This window comes from Falco cherrug, chromosome 2 (genome assembly GCF_023634085.1).
Source record: "Falco cherrug isolate bFalChe1 chromosome 2, bFalChe1.pri, whole genome shotgun sequence".
Taxonomy (NCBI): domain Eukaryota; kingdom Metazoa; phylum Chordata; class Aves; order Falconiformes; family Falconidae; genus Falco; species Falco cherrug.
The window spans coordinates 57,231,105-57,254,697 of record NC_073698.1 but is presented as its reverse complement, the minus strand read 5'-3'; the positions used below and the strand labels follow the sequence as shown (position 1 = coordinate 57,254,697).

General features: G+C 40.7%; 1 protein-coding gene across 6 annotated transcripts in view; it reads right to left on the bottom strand.

Annotated features, from left to right (window-relative positions):
• Positions 1–23,593, bottom strand: part of FARP1 (FERM, ARH/RhoGEF and pleckstrin domain protein 1) — a 213,179-nt gene that overhangs the window by 34,706 nt on the left and 154,880 nt on the right. For 4 of the 6 annotated variants that reach the window (XM_055703285.1, XM_027812230.2, XM_027812233.2 and 1 more), the window contains 7 exons: positions 21,283–21,397; positions 20,014–20,161; positions 17,306–17,401; positions 16,636–16,799; positions 14,919–14,987; positions 14,101–14,176; positions 11,728–11,968 (listed from right to left, as the gene is read on the bottom strand). In XM_055703285.1, coding sequence (XP_055559260.1) covers positions 11,728–11,968; positions 14,101–14,176; positions 14,919–14,987; positions 16,636–16,799; positions 17,306–17,401; positions 20,014–20,161; positions 21,283–21,397 — 909 coding nt within the window. The remainder of the gene's footprint in view (positions 1–11,727; positions 11,969–14,100; positions 14,177–14,918; positions 14,988–16,635; positions 16,800–17,305; positions 17,402–20,013; positions 20,162–21,282; positions 21,398–23,593) is intronic. The other 2 variants (XM_027812232.2, XM_055703284.1) reach the window with 1 other exon arrangement.

Below are 23,593 nucleotides of genomic sequence, written 5' to 3'. Positions count from 1 at the left end.
AGTATGTCACGAAAAAAATGAAAATGGAAGGTCTTCTCTCCCCCACTGCCAATCAATCAGGACATGTGTCGTGCTGATGGGTCACAGCAACGCTGCAAAGTGACTTTCTCTTTTCATTGAGGTGAGGAACAAATAACCTGCATTAACCAAACGGTCTTTTCTTTGTGTTTCACCTGACCTTCTGCCACAGAAGAGTGTATTCATACAGGACTTAATCATCAGCTACATACTGCAGAATATAAACAGAGGCAGAAGGGAGAAGACCAATCTTATTTACAAGGTACTGAAATTCCTCACATTTTACCCTAAAGGATTCACTGATTGACAGGCTATTATTAGCATGTCAGTGCCAGCTATCAAGTGGTACTGCACAGAGCATTGGAGGCCTAGAAGGTTTGCAGCTGGTAATGTGGAATTGTCTTTGCTTGTTCTCCAAATGATTTTTATTTAGATTCAGACTTGGGCCATCTTTCAAATATAATTGAGCCAGCTATATATACGTAAACCAAGAGACAAGTACAAAAGCACGTTTATCTAAGGATTGCTTAAGCACATATTAAAATTATATCCTTGGTGGATGGGCAGGAATTAAGGATGTGCTTCAACTCCTTTCTGAACTTGGGTTTACGAAGAGAAACAAACACTGGTTGGTGACAGTGGCAAATAATGAGAATGCACTTTTACCACAGTATGCCAGATTAGCCCATCGATAGCAAAATACCTGCTGTGGTTCTTAGTTTCACTGAACTAGTTTATTCTCCAGACATTGAGAAAAGGTACTGCAGTAGGGAAGGTGACAGAAAAAATAAACCTCGATTGAAATCTAACTCAAAAACAATCTACAAAACGACAGAGGCATTTATACAGCCACAGAACATGAAACCATGGGTTAATCGTCGTAGCTGTACACGCGTCTCAAATCACTCCCCATCCACATACATGTTCCACATGATAAGTAAAATGAAGCCAGTGGCTAAAACCGATTAATAGCCATACCTCTGTCAAAACACACATCACAGTTGCCTGCTGCGGTTTGGGCTGGGAATGCATGGGAGTGCTGGCAAGCTGTGGGTGGCCAGCCGTGGTCCATCCCACTGGCAGCACCTGCTCTACTCTAGGCTCCCGTCACACGCATGGGGACTGATGCTGAGGCTGGAGCCCACAGAGCCTTGGGCTGGCTGAGCTACACTGCTTTAGAACATGGCTAGTACCGGGGAAAAAAACCAGTTCAAATCCATACTTTTCAGCTGAAGAAGAAAGTCTCTCCCAGAGGTCAAATCAAGTCATAGGTGAGCTGAACTGCCTGCTGCCTCTTTCTTTGTTCACTGCATAGATGGCATCAGACTGTCTGAAAGCCCTGGTTAGAGACTAACCTAACATGGGAGGGCTCCCCTCTTTGTGAGGAAGACAAATGGGCCTCAATGTACCCTGAAGATACTCCTCCTCTATTCCTTTTCTCCTGAAACTGCTGAATAACAAACTCAGGCCATTTAGTGTTCTGCATCTGCTTCAAAAGAAACAGTTCTCATCCCTACACACTGTGTTTTGACAGCAAGAAGAGTACAGCAGTGTTAAGATGCTTCTGGGTATGTTCCTCCTCTGAGGAGTGTCAAGAAGTGAGAATGACTCAATTACGGAAACTGAGTGGAGACATCAACCATTACTGAAGGTGATGGAAATTCTGCTGGAAAACCTCGTGTACAGCTACAGTGCTCATAACCCAATTGTTAAGGGTTAGAATGTTCTCAAGATGTATAGGTTTATTATTAGAAATTAAAACATGTTAAGAGCCAGAAAAGTACCTTTCTCAATACCTGGAATGCTGCAGGGCTTATTGTCTCTTAGGCCTGTTCCACAGCCTGCTCTGCAGTCAGGGGGCAGATACCAGTTACCCTGCTTTAATGGCCCATCAGTGTTTTCTAAACTCCAGTCTGGTAGATGAAACCCCAGTTGTTGCCCCTTTGTCCTCTGCATTACTGAACATACCACTTACAAAGGCTCTTTAGTAAGAGAGTATCTGGCAGAGCTGCCACTGCTGTGGCCACGCAGTTAGGTCTAGCTTAATTTTTCCATGGTCACAGTGGTTGCATACCTCTAACTTCTACCTGAAAGTTTTGGTCAGAGAAAGATGCATAGTACAAAATGACACGGTGACAGATAGCACCAGATGAAGCGGCAGGAGTTCTCAGACGCTTTCACCAACGACTAAAGTACCTTAGACTGGAGAAGAGTTTAATAAGTGTGTCCATCCCTTCTCTCCTCAGCTGTGAACCAGGCACAGCCATGCTGCTGAACTAACAGAGTTACGGGATGGACATGCTGTTCTGCTCTCCCTCAATGCAAGAACAAAACCCCACCGACTTCCACGAAAGCTTGAGGGAGACCAGTTCATCAAGCTGCACATCTCTTCCCCATTAAATAAAGCAAGCTGGAGTGCTGGATACAGTTTGTTAAAGATTTTGAAAAGTAGTTAGAAATCAGCCATAAATTTGCGTACAAACATCCCTGAATAAAGTACCAAACAATTTGAGGAGGAATAGGAATTAAAAACAACTCAGGAAGGGATCCCGTATCACACATAACCAGTAACTGCCTGGCTTGAAGAGGAACATGACAGGGAGAAAGGTTCACTCGGACTTCACAGCTTCAAAATGCATACCCATGGCAGGAGTGGCAAGGATCTGGGAGAATGGTGCACCTTCTCAATCAACCAATTTCCTCATATTTAGGACAAAGCATCAGCCAGCAAATGGACAGAACAATTAAACCAATGACAGTTTTACAGCAAAATACCAGTTAGAATGAGTAAAAGCCTTCAGTACAGGTAAAACTAAAAATAATTAAAAAAAAAAAAAAGAAACTAATTCCATGCATACACAGTTAAATGGCTTGACATGCTTATAGTCTCATCAAGCTTGGTGTTGGTTTAGTAGCCAGCAATGTCTCCAGCTGGTAAAGGTCCATGCTTTATTGGTATACTGAAGTATTAGACAGCGGTGAGTGTGAAATCAGACAGTAACTGCTGTTGGCCTACATCAGGGTACACTCGCATCTTAAGAACAAAGAGTGAACATTACAGCCCGGGAAGAATAAAAGGTCACTGGGCATCAGTCCTTTATCTCTCCACACAGAAACAGAGCAACTGATAGGAGGATTTCCTGCTGTATCCAGGGTTAGGGTTAGCTTGCTTTTGTTTGTCTTCAGACCAACACCACGCGGTGCTACAACAGAACTGCAAAGGTTCAGCCCCCATGTAAGCTTATGCCACAGATACTGTCCATTTCAACAAGACATCTCCCCAAGCCTGCAGTGATCCTGCTGATGAGCTACGGCAGACAGACTTGACCATCGCTGGGTGCAGCCTTCATTAGGGAACAAAGGGCAGTCCAGTTGTGCTCAATGGAGCCCATAGGCCCTGGAAAGCAGACCTCCTTCCCCCCTCCCTCCACTCCTTATCTCCTCAACACGATAGTTTCTCAACCTGAGACTCACGACCTGGTGGGGGCTTTCTCCAGTTCTGAGGAGCGCTCTATGAGACAGGATCACTGTAACAAGAGGAATTAGGTACTCCCAATACAAATAGGTATTTCTGCAGTAAAAGGACATTGAGACAGTGCTTCCAAACAATGCAAGGAACAGAAGATACACCATGCTTTGAGGATAGACAGAACGTTGAAAAGGCTTTTTCTCCCAGAGAGGTACATGCTGACAAAACAGTGCATACAATGAAACAAAAAATGTTTCTCATTAAACGGTATTAAACAAATGACAAAAATGAGAATGAAGTCCCCAGCATTTTCAATTTTAAAAATTAATTTTGACTATTGAGATTTATTAAAAAAAATCTATGCATGTGTACACACAGAAATCAGGAAAGGGCTGGATAAGTGAAACACTGCCAAGCTTATGAACTTTTGTTAGTGGGTCCAGGTGAGTTTTTTAGCAGGAAAGGGAAAAATAAGGATTCAGCTAATCAAAGGTTTTTAACTGCCTCGTGGAAAAGCAACAGGCATGAGCTCTAACATTCACTGAACTAAACAGAAAGACCTACCTCTGATCTTGCTGTAAACCATCAAAGGCAAACCCCTTTTCTTCTAAAAACAGGATTTGCAGCATTTTAAAGAAAGTATCTAATCTAATTTTAACAAGCTTGAAAGCTCTTGAATCAGAAAGCATTCATTTTCCTTCAGCCTTCCATGTTCAATCAGTGACAGCTGTATCATTGCTGTCTTTAGAGCTAATTTTTATCAGCAGGAACTGTGGATTTTTATGATTCTCAGGGGCCACAACTTTACAAAAAAAAATCAATAGAAATCACATCTTAAAACTCTTATCATTCTAGAGCAAACTAAGTATTTACCATCATGTCATGCAGATTTATGATCCTAAGGTCTTTACCCCCTTTACTGTAATAACACCGCCATTATTTACACTCATCAAAAACATGCCTGTGAATACACAGTTCAGCCAGGCACACAGGCTTTCCAGATCTCATAGCATTTAAAAGAAAGTGCTCACTGCTTTTAATAACAAACAACATAAAATAAGCTTATTCTACACGCTCTTTATAGACCACAGAATTAGAACAGAAGACTAGATGCTCTAAAGAACTGCTACATGTCACCCAAGCTAGGCTTTTTATTCATATGATGCCTTCGATTTTTAAGTAGAAAATCTGTATTTTAAAATATCAAAGGCACCACACAGCCTAACCACAGAGAGGAATGCAGAAGATGCCTTTGCTCAGGATCCACATGTTGCACAAGAATTATTTGCCTTATAAATAAGTAAATAAGATATGTGCCCTTGTCTAGGCATGTTTCAGCAACTATAGAAAGAAGAAAGATTTTGTTAATTTCCTAGGATTTAAATTTCCTTCTTTTCTAGAACCTGACAGCATGGGCAACAATTTTTCCTAATATAGCTTGACAAACCAGAGTCTGCGGCTACCCACACATTTGAGAAAACTTACACATCAGTCTAATCTTTGGAATCTCCTGATGTCAATACTGTGTATCAGCCACTTACAATCTAAAACCCCAAAACCATTAGCATCAAGTAGGAGGCACCAATATGCACCTGGGTTTCTGACAAAAAGGACTGTTCTACCACTTGTGCCTGACAGCATCTAAGAAAAGGTGTATGTATTAAAAATTGTTCCAGAAGATTCAATTTCCCTCATATATTTAGTGTCTCTCTTACTTGGTATGGAGAAGAGGACTGATCCCCTAAATGAAGAGGAAAGAGATGTGCTAAAATGTACAGAAGCTGCCTTAAGAAACTACATTGTTGAGAGAGAGAAGTGTTATTGGAAGACTAAAGAGGACTTTGGCTTCCCTCACTTTATATATGCCTGCACAGAGAACCTCTTTCCTTCACATCCACTGCCCTTTCCAGTTGGTAACAACCATGCTGGTAAATGAGGTCCATCTCCAGTGGTCCATATCCTGGTGCACAAAGGTAAGTGACACCCAACTCCTTCCCGCATGTGGAAGGTCAGGAAAAACTTGGATTGTTAATTTTTCATCATTAGAAGCTAGACTGCAGCAATTGAAATTTCATTCTGAAGTCACCTCTGACAGCAGTCTAATGCCTCATTATGACAAATGAGACTAGTTAAACAAACATGGTATTTGACAGAATTTGTAGGTCAGATGTCCTTTCCTCTGTTGAAGAACTGTTCCAGAAATAGCCACAATTCATGCTAATTGCATATAAATCATGCTGACGAGATCTGAATCACTGGGTTTCAATATTCAAAATCAGGTCTGTTTCATCAGTTCTCTCAACTAATCAGTTCAACACAATTCTTGCTCTCCAAGTATCCTAAGAAACTACTGGGGCTTTAAACTCTCAGGAAAAGAGTGGAAAGCACACTATGCCAAAGGAAACTGTAAATAAATAAGGCTAAACATTTTTAGTCTGCTTAAGATATTTCCTATTATTCTCCTTTCCTTTGTCTTCCCAACCCTGGAGCTCCCCCCCAGAACACACTTCTAGTTGATTAAAGACTCTGCAGGCGTGTGCATTTACTGTGGGACCGAAGAAGACAGAATTTAAAACATCTCTGCTTCTTAGTGAAGAAAAGTAGGAGCTATAAGCAGGTTGCGGATCTGTCTAACCCATTTTCCATTTGACCTTCTCTGGTCACCACAAAGTAAATGCATGGACAGATAGAGAGGCCAGACAGGAACTTCTGGCATGAACGCTACTGCTTCAGAACGAGTACAGCTGCGTCAACTAATAAAAGCTGCTCCGCAAACATCTGTGCAAACAGAAACCTGACCTACAAATATTCAAGGGGGGAAACACAGGTCCTGAAGTGGTATTTTCTAATAATACCAGCATCAGTTAGCGAACTAATTCACAAACCACTGTTTTTTCACCCATTGCTGGGTTCTAATGATTACATTCAGCATTGCCAATGCTGCTCGGTTGAGAAAATTCTGTTTAATTTTGCATGCCCATTAATCTTGAAGCAAACTGGTAAATCAATTTAGTTTTTCAAATTACTAACACACAACTCTTTCATTATGCTCATCCATCTACTTTATAAGTGATCTCAGCTCCGCATAGCTCACATGATGTACACGCAAATACAGCAAACCTAAGAACTTTCAGTTACTTGTTGACATTTTCCAGCTACAGAAATTTCTTTTCCAGTTTTAAGTTGATAATTCTGTATTTAGTGTGCACTACAATGGTTAATGGGATGGTACTTGTTAGGCAGGCCTTATGAGCCATGGGTGATTTGAGATGATGGCAGCATCAGGTGCAAATCATCTTCAGAGAACACCCTCTCTGCCATGCACAAGGAATATGTTTACTAGGGGATATGGACAAACTGAAAACAGTGCGGTCTAGGCTATTCAGATATCAATTATTCAAAACTCCATACCTGCAATATCCTACGTAGGTCCTGGCTCCTACATCAACTTGCCACTACCCATGCTTCCTTCATCTAGACAAATTTATTCCCAAATGTTATATTCCAGGTCACTGAGGAAAACTAGATTCTAGGAGAGGCTGATATGAAAAAAAAATCTCCAGGAGAAGATTTCAACAGGACATAACAAGTCTGAGCTGCTGCTGGGCTGGAGAAAACTTAAAATTGTCTGACATGACTTTTCTGCTGTCATTGTAGAAGATGACTGAATGTGGTCAAGTAGCTGGAATAACAAAGAAAGAATCAGAGTGCTTTTTATTTACAGACTAACTACATCTGCATATTATTTCCAGACAAACCCCTAAACTGATTTGAAACTCGTCTCCATACTCATCCAACTACATGGACAGAGTTAGTTCAGCACAGTGACAAGCCGTATGGACAGCCCAGCAAGAGGTTTCGTCCACATCCTCTGGAAAAACAGGAGATGGGTGGCTCAGGACTACTCATTCAGAGTAGATGCTGCTGCTCAATCTTCCTGGGATTCAGCTCCTTCATTTGTAGCAACTGCCCAGGGATATCTGGTCACTTGATGAGTATGGGATTTAGAAGTAAATTATTGAGAATAAAAAAATTTAGAACAGTGAATAAAAATACCATCAGCGACACTCCAAAGTCTACTGGAATTGGTCAGAGAATCAAATCTTTTACTTAGCCTATAACTACCTCTGTTAGACCCAAGACACAGGTATGCTTAGACTAGCGCTATTGACCAGTGTAGGCGGCTCAATCAACACTTGCAATGACTCACTTGAACTGACAGGCTCCTCTTCCCACACGTGCTTTGTGAACCAGAAGAAGAATTCCCTCATCTCACCTTATCCGCACTCTTGCCCCAAAGGTTTCTTCCCTGCAAGGCCTTTCTGTATCTGTCTCACAGAAACAAGCTCCCAGATGAATTCTATGGGACCTGATCCTATGTGAAAACATCAATTTAAAATTGCTCTCTCACTTACCATTCTTGGCAAGCACTCAGATATGAACCACGTGTCTGGCAGAGGAATTTGGCCCACAGACTGTTTTTAATTAAATGCTTGTCTGCTGATATTAAATGGAACTTCAGTGGCATAAGTATGCTGCAAAAATGGTTCATCCTAAATGAAATTATTTCCTATGTAATTTACCAACTTTCTTTCTTCAAACTGGAAGAACTCCCGATGCATTAAAACGACAATCACTTAAACATTTAAAGTAGAAAAAATGCCAGTTGACAGAAAATAGTCAGAGAAATATCCTCAATATTTCAGTTTCAAGGATAATATTCAAAAGGGAAAAGAAAAGCTGTTGAGATACTTTATTAGCAACTAGGCTAACTCCAGCTACCAGCAGGTCTGTTCCTATGAAATTATAAATCCATTATCTTTGTAGGCATATGAGAGAAGAAATCAGGCCTGAAAACAGTATCTGAAAGGATGCAAGATAGTAAACACCACTTACCAAATTTTATATTCACTGAAATCCAAACAATATGAAATCTATTCACTTTTCTTAAGTAGCAGAAACAACTGCAAATCCTTTTGTTGAAAATCCATTACTTGAACTCTAATTTTACTGTCTAACAAGCAATTAATTCATCTGTCCAGACTGCTATCACCTTACTGTACAATGTAACTACTTGTACTTTTGCTGCACAAGCAGCAGAAAAACCCAAACAATAGAAAAGGAGACTCATGCACCCAACTCCCTGTGCTCACGCTATTCTGCTAATGCAGGCTTCAACTACTTGATATATCATCTTAAATACTGAGACGTTCAAGGCAATTATTTTACAGCTATTCTAAATCGAAAACACAAAACGCCTTCTTTTAGAATAATATATAAGCAAGCTTTTCCCTAATTATCAATCTCACCGTTTCTAGATTCATGCTTTAAGCTACAGGAGCAAATGAGAGCATTCCCTGTCACCAAAATATCACTGTCTAAAGAGATGCTTTAAGTCATTCCTGTTCAGAAATGATGTATCTAATCTTTACGAAAACCAACACACTGAAGGAGATGAGTGGGTTAAAATTTATATTTACACGAAGATATATTTTACTGCAAAAAAGTAACATATATAACAAGACATGCCTAACTACTGTAGGTATCTTTCTAAATAACCTTCACTCAGATTAAACTCTGGTCAAGTGTGCATAGACCAAGGCATTAGAAAAATTAAAAAAACTTCTTCCTTCATTACTTTGTAAAAACAATCTTGAACATTTTATATTGTCTAGATTTACAAAGTCTTGTAACATGTTCATCAGTACTTATGTGGGTGGATTCATCACTGCTGCATGTATATGCTGCGTGATGCACATCACTGCAAGTGACCTGCAGTTCAATCAGTGCTGCTGTTCACCACCTAAAATTCTCAGATTTAGTTTCCTTCCCCCACAAGAAAAAATACATAAAAGTTAAAATTAAGGCCAGCATTAAAGAGCACATCTTGTCTCCCAGCTCTAATAACTGTAGGAGATCTTTCATCTGGATTTTCTTAATTAACTCTGAGAAACTAGAATCGGGTTTTAATAGGATGCAGCCTTAATTCTCAATACTTTTAGTCTGTGAAAAGGAAGTTTACAAAGAATTAGTATCTCTGTCCTTCTGCACATGTGCCAAAATCTCGCTACTCTATGTACAGCACAGAAGACAATCAGCCTGGACCACAGTTAGTCCCATCATTCTCTGAGTCAGAGGATGAAAATTTTATGAGGTGGCACTGAGAAAAAATAGCCTATGATAGACTAATTGGATCCTGTACAGATAAAGATTCTTCATGATCAAAGTGAAAAATGAAATTAAACAGCCACCATCTCAAGCCCCACACCAAAGATCACCCACAACAGAACTTTGATGTCTCCATAATAATTCTACTAAAAGAATAAGGAGAAAAAAAAATCTCTTGTAATTAATCTTTATACCACACTGATAAAGGATAGAAAGGATTGCCTTGCAAGTAATACTCATACCAGTCTTCATTAGAGCTGTTTCAATCTAAGCTTTTTTCACTTCAATTATATTTTTCAATTCATCCTCTTTCTTGCCCAAGGAAGAGTTTGGAGTTTCAAAATCTCCATCACCAAATCAGCCTGTTGAACCTACTGAAGAAAAAGCCAATATTGTCATTGTTCCTGCATATATAACTAATTTTGTATCCTCAGCTCCTCAGTTAAGATTATAAAATGAGTTATGAAGATAGGTAGACCAAATACATTCTTGCTATGAAAAAATTTTCCAGCATATTTCAAGATTTCAACAAGTCTTGGTCTTGAATATCAAGCTGCCTGCATTTGGCTGGAAGTTTAATTCCCGCCCCCCCCGTCTCTGTTGAGGCACTCATAAGCTCTCCTTATATCGGAGAGGAAAAAAACCTGTAATTGACATACAAAAGAGCACAATGTACCTACTTAATTTCATTTTTGTTTTGTCAAAATAACTAGTCAAGTGTTAAAGAAGCTACAATATATACCTAAAATATGACTTCATACAAAGAACAGGTGAGTGTATAAAGTCTTACAAAGATACCTAAATCAGTAATAATTTCCCTCTCCTCCTGCCTTTCAGAGGAGATGCACTACTGTTAAGCTTCACTGAGACTTATCCTTATTAGTGTATTTCTAGCATCCCTTCCCTCTGGCTGGTCAGTACAATGATAATGATAACATCTGAAATAGCCCACATGCTGAAATTACTACCAGCCACTCTTCACACGCCCCAGAAGATACAACCACTCTAATGAGCAATCACAGTATCCACTGGTCTCATACGCACCGGTCCCTAGCAGCTGAAGACCTGCATACCATCTTCATCACTGAGGCCAACAGACATATCCTCCTCTACCTCCTCATCAAGCTGAAGGCTTCCAAAGGAGTACTTATTTCTAGGCATGGGAGAGGAACTCAGCACAACGGGATTTCCAAACACCAGGGGGTGAGTGAAGGGGTTAATGATTTCTGAGTCGGAATCACTAGATTCTGTCCCACTGCTGGTGGAGCCCTCCATCATCTGGATTGCAGCCATGTGATCCATCACGCCACTGGCATGCAGCGACTGCATGACTGGGCTCTGCTTTGACTGTGCCCCAGCTGGCACACCGTTGGCTATCATCTTGCCCTCTGGAGAAGACATCTTAGACACCCTGCCTCCTTTATAATATCGCTCTGATCTATACTCCTGCCCAGGGGTTGAGGATATCTGGCTTAGGATAAACGGATCTGTAACCGATTTGTTGCAGAGATTTGGGATTTTCTGTGTGTGAGGTGGTTGAGAATCTGGAGAATATCTGCAATACCCATGGCAGCTGCTGGCACGGCTATCCTCCTCCCCAGTCCTCACCCTGCAGTCATGCCCATTTTCTGAGACATGACCTTGAGAGCCAGTTCTACTCAGGCTCATGTTAGGGCTTGACCCTTTGCTACTGGGAGGCAATGGAGTGGCCAGCGGACTACGGCTCCCTGGCCCTCTAAACATTTCGTCAACCAGTGAGCTGTGCCTTGGCATCCTGGGGCTTCCCCCAGTGTAGAAGGAGAGATTAGCTGGGTTATCATCAAGGTACTCTTCAGAGAGATACTGGGAAGACTTTATAGAGGCTGAGGAATCCCTATGCCTAGTTCTATTGCGATTTTCATCTCTGTAGTGAATATAGGCACCACTGGTCAAATCACCCTCATAATTGTCATTTGTTTGGGAATATGACCGGGTTATTTGTCCTCTGAGGAGATCATACTCGCTATCTACGTCACTGCAGTCAATGAAAGGAATGGAGGTGCTACTGCCATGAGCAGCCCTGGAAGCTGGACCTGTGCTTGGTTGCTGTGATTGAGGTCTGTTCTGCTGCACCCTGTCCTTAGCAGCCTCCTCTTCTTCCTCCACTGTTGACACCACTGCTCCATCCACCTTTCTGCTTTCCTTTGGACTCTTCTTCAAGGAAGGGCTCTTGTGCTGTCCAGTGTCTTCTGCTGAAGCTTTCAATTCCTTTCCTTGCCGGCAGCTCTGCACTGCTGCAGCATCATTGTCATCTCCATAGGCAAAGCTAGAGCTCTGGAAAGATAAAAGAGGGAAGGCAAGGGGGAGACAAAGGGGGAGGGAAGAGTGAAGGGGTGGGAGGTTTGGGAAGGAAGGGAGTCAGAGTGAAAAGGCTACTTGTAATTACGCACCAGAATTTTGCACTGCATTTGCAGCAACATAGGAGCCTCTTGAAAGCAGAAGAGGTAACCCAAGCTTCAAAACGAATTAGAATTTTTTAAAAAAGAGGTCTCTGATCTTGAAGAACAGAAACGTATATAAGCTAAGCAAGGGAAGAGAAAGCAGACAGAATGTGGCGATACGTAAAAATGGGTATTTGAGGTGTTTCCATGCACTAAGGCAGCCATCAACACTCTAAGAACAACAGCGTGTTCACGCTACTCTGAGAAACTGGAGGAAAAGAAACATGTAAGACAAATTCTGCCCAGCCTACACGTATACAATAATAAAAAAAAAAAGCTACGTGTGGGCTTTCGAGCACCCCACATTCAATCCTTGGAGCATACCTGCCACTAGTTCATAGACTGGCTTTTCTGCACACATAAATATGTTTAATCTGCCTGGTAGCTGTACTCCATCTACCTGAGCTCTTCTTAACAATATAAATATGCTAAAAGATATTTGAAATGGGCTGCATTTATAACAGAATTCTCTGAAGTTCTTAGATTTGCAGAAATGAGAGCCTGTGAATATCAAAAGGAAACAGTGCAAGGAAGGCGAAGGTTTGGGTGGCGTTCTTAAATATATTAATCTAGTATCTTGCTCCTGCCATTTAAGCTCTACCTAACCTAAGGTTATGTGATCAAAGGTTTGCCTCCACAAACAGAGGGGTACACTGGCAGGTGTAGGAACCCCAATAATCTAGCCAGGAAAATGCAGCTCCCTGACCTGGCTCCTCTGGGGCTTGTCCCAGGAGAGCCATCAGCCCATGGTCTGGGTGTGTCTGGGATGCCAGCAACTGGAGAGACCAGAGCATATGCATTTTGGGTGGGTGGGTAGGTCAATGTGTAATTGCTAGAAAACATTAAACTGGACTAGTTGATGAGTAGGGTAAGAGTTGGGAGCCAAGTACTGGAGCAGCCATAAGTCAGGCCAATTACTGGAAAGACCGTGAGGCCTGGGTGCCAATTACTGGCAATGTCCTAAGTCTGTACCTCTGTGTAAGGTAACCAGGAACCAGAGGATATGAGTGTCAGTTACTGCATAGGCTGTATGAATTACTGGAGGAACCCATAGTGTGTGTGTGTGCATGTGTGTGTCTGTAAATCTGAGTACCAGCAATCATTTCAGGGGCTTGCATCTCCAGATACCAGCCACTGGGAGATCTGGGGATCCAGGAGCTTGCTACTGGATAGACTGAGTGTCTAAGACCAGTTGCAGGAGGGATCCACATCCTATGTAGGCGTATTTTCCACCAATGAACTTTCATCCTGATCAGCCAAAGAGCGGAACAGGGTGAGGCCACTGGCACTGTTTGTGTTTGTGGGAGTGCTGTTTTCTGCTTGTGTTTAGCCGTGTGGCTGGCTGTGTGTACATGTGTATTTATCCGGGCGCCTGTAGTGAATACTTGCTTAGCCTTACTACTAGCTGGACATGGGAACATACAGCTGCAGCAACTTTGCCACTACTTTGCAAACTCCTACCTCATAACAGCTACTTATGCAAGATAATTACATTAGTTATCTACCACAGATAATGGCTTAGGAGTCCAAAGCTGTAATTTTTCTGAGGAAGTAATTCTTCTCCTCCTTGGTTAATACAACAAAACGCCTTGTCACGGGCAACCAAAATTCCCAAGTGAAAGAAAAGAACTAATTTTTTCCCAGATGCAATAACCAGCTACAACCTAGGACACCAGCAGTAACTCTGTGGATTGCAATTTTTCAGATGGTCACTAGCACAGCTCAGACAAGCTCACTATTTATATTTGTCTGGTTGTCTGGAAGCAATGCTGTTCCACAATGGAAATGAACCTGTTCCACTTGCAGAACCTAAAACTTAATGGCACCCAGGGCTCCTCAGCTCCCAGTTAAATGGTAATGAGCAGAAAACTATGATCCTAGAGTTTTAAAATAGCAATCAATGAAGGGTAATCTAATAAGAAATGTTTAAAAGGCATGATCCAGGGTTTCATCAACATCACTGACTTGTTTTGGCACCTCTGTATGCTGTTCTGAAGGCTGTGCAGTCAGACTCCTGATGGAATGAATCTTGCTGTGTTTCCTGGAGATAAAAGGAAAATCACAGTAAGAAGCCATTTCAGTTTTTTCTACAAAAAGGAATCAAGAGACGTGCCTCTTCAAAGAAAACCTTTGAACAATAGCTTTCATAAAATTTTGCTCCAGAACAGATTAACATTCCTCCTTTCCATAAAATTTAAATGTGCTATGTGTTGCAAACATACCATTATAAGAAAAGGGAAAGGCACTGAAGCAAAAATGGTCTGTCATGTGAACACGAGTTGTAAATAATTAATTGTTCCCATGGTCTTTGGGGCATTTTGGCCATTACTTCCAGTTTACCATGAGCAAAATGAGTTCAGACAGAACTGGCTTTAGCAAGTTGGAAGCTTTCTCTGGAGACCTCTCCCCTTGAGGTTGGCTATTATCTATTCCTGTTAACTTTCAGTTTTATTATGAGCTGAATATGCCTGTTTTATATATATTAATAACATACCACCAAAGAGGATGCAAATCAGTATGGGAGGAAGTTACCTGTGATGGTAGTACACTCACTGCTGAAAAACAGATTGAAAACTATTCATTTTAAGTAAACTATAGGTTATGCCAACTTCTGCCAAAACATTCAGGGCCAAGGGCATATTATACAAGCAATAAACTGTCAAACCAGCAAAGAAGGAACTTTTTACTTAGACTGGTGCCAAGATTTTATAATATAACTAATTGGAAATCATTACTTTTCTTTGATTAAAACATATTGGAATAGTTAATTTATTTCCTCTCACCTTTCAAACTGCACTTTTTTGTGCCCTCCTTCTTTAACATAGTCAAGAACTTGCTTCTGAGTCCGACCACTGGAAGGAAACCACAGTTAAAATATTTAACACAATATACCACCTGGTCATCATAATCTTGCATGTGGCCTGCCTATGAAGTCAAAGCAATCAGAAAAATATTTGTCACTATCAGCAGAAACTCATGTAAGATCATAAGGAAGGGGTCTTGGCCAGATACACACAAATTTTTATCATGTTGCATGTTACTTGCCTCTTTTTTGTGTGTGTGCGCGCGCTATGGAGCTACTTTTTGATGCCATTTCAAAAATGATTAAATTCAGTTGTGTGCCCTTCATAGTGTACTACGTTACTAGGAAGTCATCACAATAGAAAGTGAAGAAGGGCTTAAATTTTCCTCTCAGGAACAAGAAGTATTCTTTAATCCTTTTGAGTCAAATACCAGCCTTGTCCAGTATCAGTAAACCCTGGAACCAAGATAAAAACTGCATTTCATGACTCAGTTGCTACTACTGAACACATCAACTAAGCATATACACATTTTCTGCAGAGATTTAGGCTGTAAATCCCTTTCTCTCCTTCTCTACAGGCCATGAAATAGTGAGAAAGCCCAGCGCTTCCTTCTGTGCGAAGTTTACTGCTCTCGGTTCCCTTTGGAGTTTAAAGGAAACCTACACCTCAAGAATGCTCAACAGAGAACCAAATCCTTCCCATTCATATAGAGCCTTTCAACTAAGCAAATAACCACAGGCCTGGAAAAAGTTACTGAATGCATGTAGCACAGATCACAGTGAGCAGAGGATGTAGCCAAAACCCACTCTCCAAACCAGGAGGCAAGCTGAATGCACCTACAGTCTTATACTTAGGCAGAAATGTAACAAGTTATATCTTGTTTACCCTAACATAGGTCCTTCCATCTTAATTTACGGTGCAGGCAGGAAATGAAGTAGGAAGAGAGTTAGAATGGCCATATCTACTATGTTGTTATGCAAGGCAACCACAGCGTACCGTTTATCTCAGTGAAGAGGGTTTCTGGCTGTTCAGCTTCTATCAGCTTTGCAAACAAAATAAACTCTATGAATAAAAGGATTTCCCCCCAGCATACACAATGCAATATCTACAATGAGGCTTCTGCCAGTGTAAGAAAAAAAGCCAATAATCCAACTATTAAAAACTTTTCTACAGCTCTAACAATACTGCAGGTAGACTTGGTCTTAGCATAGGTGGTCATGTCACATAAATCCTTTGCAAGCGTAAAGGTCTCAGCATAAAGGCAAGCCATTGCTTTTAACTGCATAGAAATAGGTTTAACTACAGAAACATGCAACAAAAATGGAAATCTCTGCTCTGATACGTAGGAAGGAACCCATACCAGAATCACAGGATCCAAAGAGTGCCAAAATATCACTAGCTACCGTTGCTTAGGACACAGGTGGATTTTCTTACATGAAACCACCTGGAAACTATACACTTCATACCTTACCTCCAGAAAGCTACTTTGCAACAGCTACTACAAAATTAATGCAAGCTTTTTCCCTACGGTGTTCTTTGCACTGTTCTGGCTGACAAGATGCAATAGAAAATACACAGGAACAAACTACAATGTAAAAAGGGGGAGCTGAAAATAATGGGTTTAATCCTAGATCATTATGGATATGATTTTGAGCTGGGGAGGCAACAAAGGTGGAAAGAAAAATGCAGGTCTTACCTGAACCTAAATGATGACCCTCTAGAAAAAAGAACAGGTTTAGGCTTTGGCTTAGGTTCCTCAAAAAGCCTGAAAAAGGCATGATGCTCCACGCAGATTTTCCAGAAAGACTTGCAAAAATCTCGACTGGCCATAAGGAATTCCAGGGTGTCCTGGAATGAACTCTGAAAATTGAAACAGTATTTGCAATGTAAGCAAGCAACATACATTACAGAGATGCATTGCCAAAGCAGGTGCTATGCTACAATAAAAAGCTTTTCCCCCAGCTCACTGGCTTTCAGGCTTAAGTGGCCCTTCCCTCTGAGACATCGCTGATCTGCCTGACAGTATCACAGCTATTGCTCCAACTTCCTTTCGTTGACAAATATAAAGCAGTGGTCTTAACATTAACGAGAAGAGGAGGTTTACATGTTATAACCTAAGAATTGATGATATAGTACCAGAGTCACAGCCAGAAGACGAATATGTGACATTCAGTTTACATTTCCTTTGCTAGAACTGCTCACCTGAGATGCCAGGTTGATGTGTGCAGTAACAACAGTGAACATAAGCAATTAATTAAAAAAAGTAAAAGAAAATCTTGAGGCGATAAAAACTTACGTTTGATCTGTGAGCAGAAATTTACTAAATAACCTTTTGTCAACTTCATCAGCTCTTGACAAGGACTTACATTCACATCAGGGCGTAGTTTGATAAGAAAACGTTTCCTCTTGAAGCTCAGCTTTCGAACTTTAGCCCAGTTGAAGGCATTGATCTTGGTGTGACCCTACAGAGAACAAAGCCAGCAGAGTTTAAGCATTCCAGATCTGAATGGAGAAATCTAAACCACTAAAGAAAGCTTGTCATAAATTAATCATCTACTGAATTCACTTGAAATTATGGTACTTCTTACCATTCATCCTCTGATAATGCAAACCATAAGCATCTGGTACTTGTAGTTAAACTCCTGCACACAGGCCTAGGTATACTGAGGTGATGTGAAAGTATCCGACCCAGTATCACTGCAAAAAACAGGGCGGCCCAGCTTTTGCCCAGATGATGTTATCTTGCTTCGCTATGCGGACTCAGATTTTCAGTGGACTAAGTCACCTCCCAGAGGTGCTGCCTCCTCTTTCCACCAGCTACACAGAACGCAGGGAATCCAGACACATAATATGTCACCTCACTGTGACAGGGTAGATTGCCTTCCCTTTTGTCTGTCTACAGGGCAAAATAAACACCCCTTTATATATTACTTCACTGGGGAAAAAAAACAGCAACTGAAAGTTTTGTATTGGAAGTACAGAATACTGGGAGTATTCTGACCTTTTAAAGGGAACAACAGAAGTAAAAGGAACTTAAATAAATTACTTGTCTGAAGAGTCACAAAATGCTTTTCCCAAAAAAAGGCAACCAAAAACCAGAAGCAAAGAGCAAGCTGGAGAGAAATTATCTTCAAAATACTACAATTCCCAGCCACCGCATCATCAGCCCCTATACCCCAGAAGTCTCATTCTTAATTTACGTTAGAATGTATTGGAGGTATTATTTTAAAGCATTCATTACAGCCATTTATTCAGTAAAGACTTCAATATAACATGCCTACAGCACAGTACAGAAGCTTCAGAGAGCTACTACAGGATTGCTAAATGCAGAAACCCACACTGATTTGGGTGCCATCACCAGATGGATGTAGGAGTAATGACAGTGTGATAATCTCTGCCAAGTCTACCTGCTGTCTAAGAATCACATAATTAATCTCCCTTAAAATATTCAGCAGCACTGACGCTGATTTCTAATCAAATGGCAGGCTTTAAAAGTCTGACTACTGCTTATGCCATTTCTGAGTGAACCTGTATTTCCCTCGATGTCTTCATATTTCAATTTCTATCAGTTATATACGAAATAGAAGGATGAACTTAAGGCTCTTGCCCTATGAAGTGCTTGAAGGAAGCCCTAAGCCTACTGCCAGACACCAAGTGCTGGGCAGACTCCGGCAGGTCTGAGCCTGACTCCTTCTTCAGCATGCACTCTTGGGGCTTGATCCAGCAAAATTTCCAAGATTTTCTGAAAGTTCCAAAAAGCCCTGTTTTGGAAGGCCCAAACACACTAGGGCAAGAAGAAGACATCACTAAGTTTTGGAGCTTTACAAAATCAGGCCTTGGGCCTTGAACCAGCAGCTGCATCTTCACAGAGAGATCCCAGCTGTCTGCTGGGACTCAGTGAATGCCATGCTGTTTTGTGGGGACACATACTTTTAGTTGTAAGACAGCCTTAATTTACAAGGCATTGCAATTCATTAATTCAGCTGATGAAAATACTGTGGGGGAGCAGGGGAAGGGCCTGAACATACAATTATTTGAGTTATGTGCATTTCTAATAACATCCTGGTATTCTCACTTTTAAACTATGCTTCAGTTTGGGGGTTTTACTAGCAACCCATTTAGACTATCAGGGTTTTTTCCTAATGATTTTGTTGGTTTTTTTTAAATTTACATCTCAAAGCAGCATTTGGGTCAGACATATTTCTGGGTTGGTTTGTTGCTGTTGTTCATAAAAGGACTCAAAGTACTTCATAAGGTTGGAGCACTAGTATTTTAACTATAGTCAACAGTTAAAATGAATAGCATTTGTTGACAATTGTAACAATGGATAATTTAAAGAACAGCTTACTGTTTTTAACACAGAGTGAGGTAAGTAGCATTTTGGATGCTATCTGAAATGAAACTAGTTTATACCAGCTGACTACCTGTACCTTCACAACTGTAAAAGCCCAATTTGTTATTTACCTAAGGGGAACGGCAGAACAAGAATTGGATAAATTTACTAATGATGCCTCATGAACATTTACTAGGCTGACTGGGGTAGGAGAGGAAAGAAATCTAAAGAAAACACTTTAGATCTTTTAGGGAAAGAAGTAGTATTTGTGGATTCAAAAAAGGTAGAATGGCCGAGGCTGGTCAAGAAAATTGTAAAAACTCTGACAAAGTAGTGCTACAAAGAGGTTATATTCACTACCTACATCCTTCTCCATGTACTCCAGTTGTCTGTTGTTTTATTTGTCCCTGCTTCACACCCACTTAGTATGCACCATGCCTGCAAGACCTACCCAATCCTATACGTACGAGGTGTCAGCACGACCAACTTACAAATTGTGAGCTGTGGATCAGTTTGCATCTTGAACAGCACATTGTTGCTGCAGATGGAGTTCTACCCTGTACATGCAAATTAAGTAAAAGTCCCTGCAAATGAAGCACCTAATGCAGCTATAAAAGGTTTAAGATCATTGTTAGAAAAAAAAAAAACCCTGGAAGACATGGCTGAGGTCCTGAATTCTTATCACTGTAAAAAATCTCCCTCCTTTATAAAGGACAAAGTCATGTCCTAAGCAGCTCTAACCTGAAACACCAGAATGCCTGTGTTGGCAACAGCCAGGTTGATTTTTGTCCCTTCCCTGTCCTTGGCTGGATGCAAGCGTATTCCATACATCTCCAGCCGACGGGCAATCTCCAAAAGCTGGAAGTCAGACTCTGCTGGTGTTTGTCCCCTTGAGAAAGAAAACAGAGAAGACACAAAATTCATCACACCTTTTGACAGAGATTAATAGGTCCTCCAGAGAACAGAGACATTTCATCAGAGACCAAAACCTTTCAGAGGTATAATATCTATATGGTTTTTCCATGTCTCCAGATTTTTATCAGCTACAACAACAACTTTTCCTTAGTCTAAAACAATACCAAAGAATCTACAGATTTCACAGTCTACTATAAATTTTGATTGCTCCGATTCCGAGACACCTGACACAGCAAGATTTTGAACCATTAACTTTTAACAGAATTCACTATCTCTCTTTGTATTTTCCATGCTGTATTCCTAACAAAAAAATAAATTATAAGTGTGTCAGGATGTTGTTCACTGTAAAAGTGAACACAATACCAAAGCAAAGTAAAATGGAAGACAAAAACCTTAACATAAATGCTGAGAACCCATAAGCACTAAATTAATCATGATGAAATTGTGCAAAAGTTTTGATTATTACTGCTACAGAACTCCCTACCAGTCATACTTAATTCAATCTAGCTCAAAATGAAACCGTTCAAATCTTGAAGCATTCTCAACAGCAAAAAAGATACCTTTAAATGCTTTGTGATTCTTTTAACCATCTTCTTACTACTAGTCTTTTCTTCAGATAATCCTATTCCCCCAAATCCCTAGTTCTGCATGAACTCTCTGCTTTTCCTAGAACTATCACCAAAACCCTTCTTCACCCATCTCTAAATACACCATGGAAAGGTGAAAAGTCAACATTCAATGTCCTTGAAATCAAAAAGACTGCTGTCAGAAGTGCCCAACTGATCAGTCATCATTTGCAATCACACTTGTATGCACAAAATCAGCAGTGAAGCATTTTGTATGAAATAAGACTGTAAAATAATGGCATGCTTGAATGAGTATCAAAATCAATTGCTCCTTAAACATCTTGTTATGATGACAGAAGGAAGGCAGGAGTAACCTTCAAGAAATTTATAGGCTTGAACATTTTTTGAGAAGTAACCTTTGAGAAACTCAGAGGTCCAAACCTCTTTTGTACTTATGATCTAGCATATATTTAAGTTAGAACTACTCTAATGGAAAAGGAGCCAAATAACAAGAACAAAAAAGCCTTACATGTGGCTACGGTGAAATTCCATGATTTTGTCTTCTAGTGCTTCTTGCTGAGGTATGTACTTGTTCTTCGCTAAGTGTTCACGATCTATGGTTTCATCAAAATCCCCAATCTCAGCTACGGAAAATTTTAAGAAAAGCCTATTAAAACACTATATTAAAACTGAATTATTCAGGCAATCCAAAAGGTGCAGACAGCTGGGAAAAGGGCAGAGAAACAGTTTCTTGCAAGCTGTGACGGTTTAAGATTCAGATTCCCACTATGTTATCTTTCATGCATTCTTCTCCTCTGTGTTAGAATCTGATAATGTGAGAAGAAGCTTAAGGATCCCTTCCATCCACCACAACCAAGTAAGAAGCTGTTGGATGTCAATTGAACAAATGAAGCCATGAGAGGGCTGCCTTGACTTATGTGAGGGATAAGGGTGGGGGTGACAGGGTGGACAGCACTAATTCAGCAGAGCTCATCCATCTCTCTCACACGCATCATTGTGCTCAGGTGCGTTTCCCTGGAGCCGCTAGGCACAGCCTTCCTCCCCTGCTCCGTGTCCCAACACTGTAATCATTGGGGTAAAATCTGAAAGATAGTTTTGTTTGCTTGTTTGAGCGCAGGCATACATTCCACCTCATGGGGTTATGAAACATTCATCTTCCTCTAATTTTGCAGCAGTTTGAGATGCATTCTGTCTCCCACCTCCTCAAAGTAGCTCCCATCTGCTGCAGTTATTCAATACCATGTGTGCAACAGTATGTCACACCCACCTCCCATTTTGCAGCCCATTCAGTGAGATTTCCGTTTTTGGTGGGGGGAGAGGGTAGGCAATCTATGTGTGGGTACCAGAGTACTATCTTGTTGCCTGCTGTTCTTGGAATGCCTCTGAAAATCTTGCTATTAGCTTTTTCACTGAACAGCGTAGCAGCTTCTTCCTGCAAACCTGCTGGAATAATAGCAGCATCACTACCATAAAGGCTGCTACCTTAATAATGCCAGTGAAATTAAAATGCAGTGCCTTCAAATTAAATCCAGGTTGCAGTCAGACACATCGTTGCACAGCTGACCTAGGATATCACAGATTGGGTCAGATACTTGCCTCAGCCTCACCTCAGTTCTGCTCATGTAAATGAACCCTTAATCCAGTTCTATCCAAAATAAGGTGGTTTAGAAAAAAGAAAGATTTCACATGATGTTTACAACACTGCAGGTGATTTCTGACAGAAGTTTGCCTGGGATCAGATGTACCTGCAGATGTGGAGGGGGAGGAATAACCTTGCGTAGGTAGAGAAGATAAGAACCAAAGCATCTATGAATGACAGAGAGCAACCTTTCAACCCAAATTGCCTACAGCCACAACTTGACTTTTATGCTTTGGAGGTCAGAGATAGAAACAAGTTGATAACCGAGACTGTCTGATTTCCACCCTCTCTCTCACCCAATCTGCTCTGAATCATTCTTTGAGACAGCAGAAATACTACAGAATCTTTGAGAATTCTCCTTTGTAAAATGTCCCTTTTGTCCCTATCTCAAAAAGAGCTCCCTCACTCCAGTTCTACTCACCCCAGCATCACAATCTTTAGGGTCCATTTTTAACCCTAACTCAATGAAAGGCAAGATCCTCTTCATTAATGAAGCCATAAGCCCACCTACGCTTGCAACACCTCAAATAACATGGCCCTTGATTCATTAAAATGCAGTTCATACCCTGTATGTCCTTGTACATGGATGGACTTAAACCACCTTCTGCAGGGCTTTCTTTAGAGCAAAGAGTATAGACGACTTTTATTTAACCTCTGCATGATTTCTATAATGTTCTCTGCATTTGTCAACTGCAAATCCATTATCAAAATTGTCCTCCTGGCTTTCAAGTTACTTCTGAATTTGCTCTCTGACCTCATACTCAACAGCTCTTACTTCTCTCCTTAGCCCTCCTTTTCTACCCTAAATGCCTTTCTAGTAGCACTCCCTCTAGAATGAGAGGGAGTTATATTTTGAATATTGTCAGCCTCACATATAACTCTTCTCTAAAATCTTCTCGTCTTTTATCCAAGATTGATTTCCACTGGTGCTCCCTTTTCTCTTATCTTGCAAGTGCATTACACCATGCTGTATTTTGTCTGCATTAGCACTTCTGATACGTAATGCTTTGTATTTCAGCTCTTTTCTTTAATCAGTCCATCTTCTTACTTCACACACTCACTTTACTGCATCATTTGCAGTATCAATGTGTCCTCTCACTTCTAACAGTTTCTATAATGCTTTTAAGGTATTTTTAAATAGAATCTTTCAAATATAAATGTAATTCTGTAATATACATGC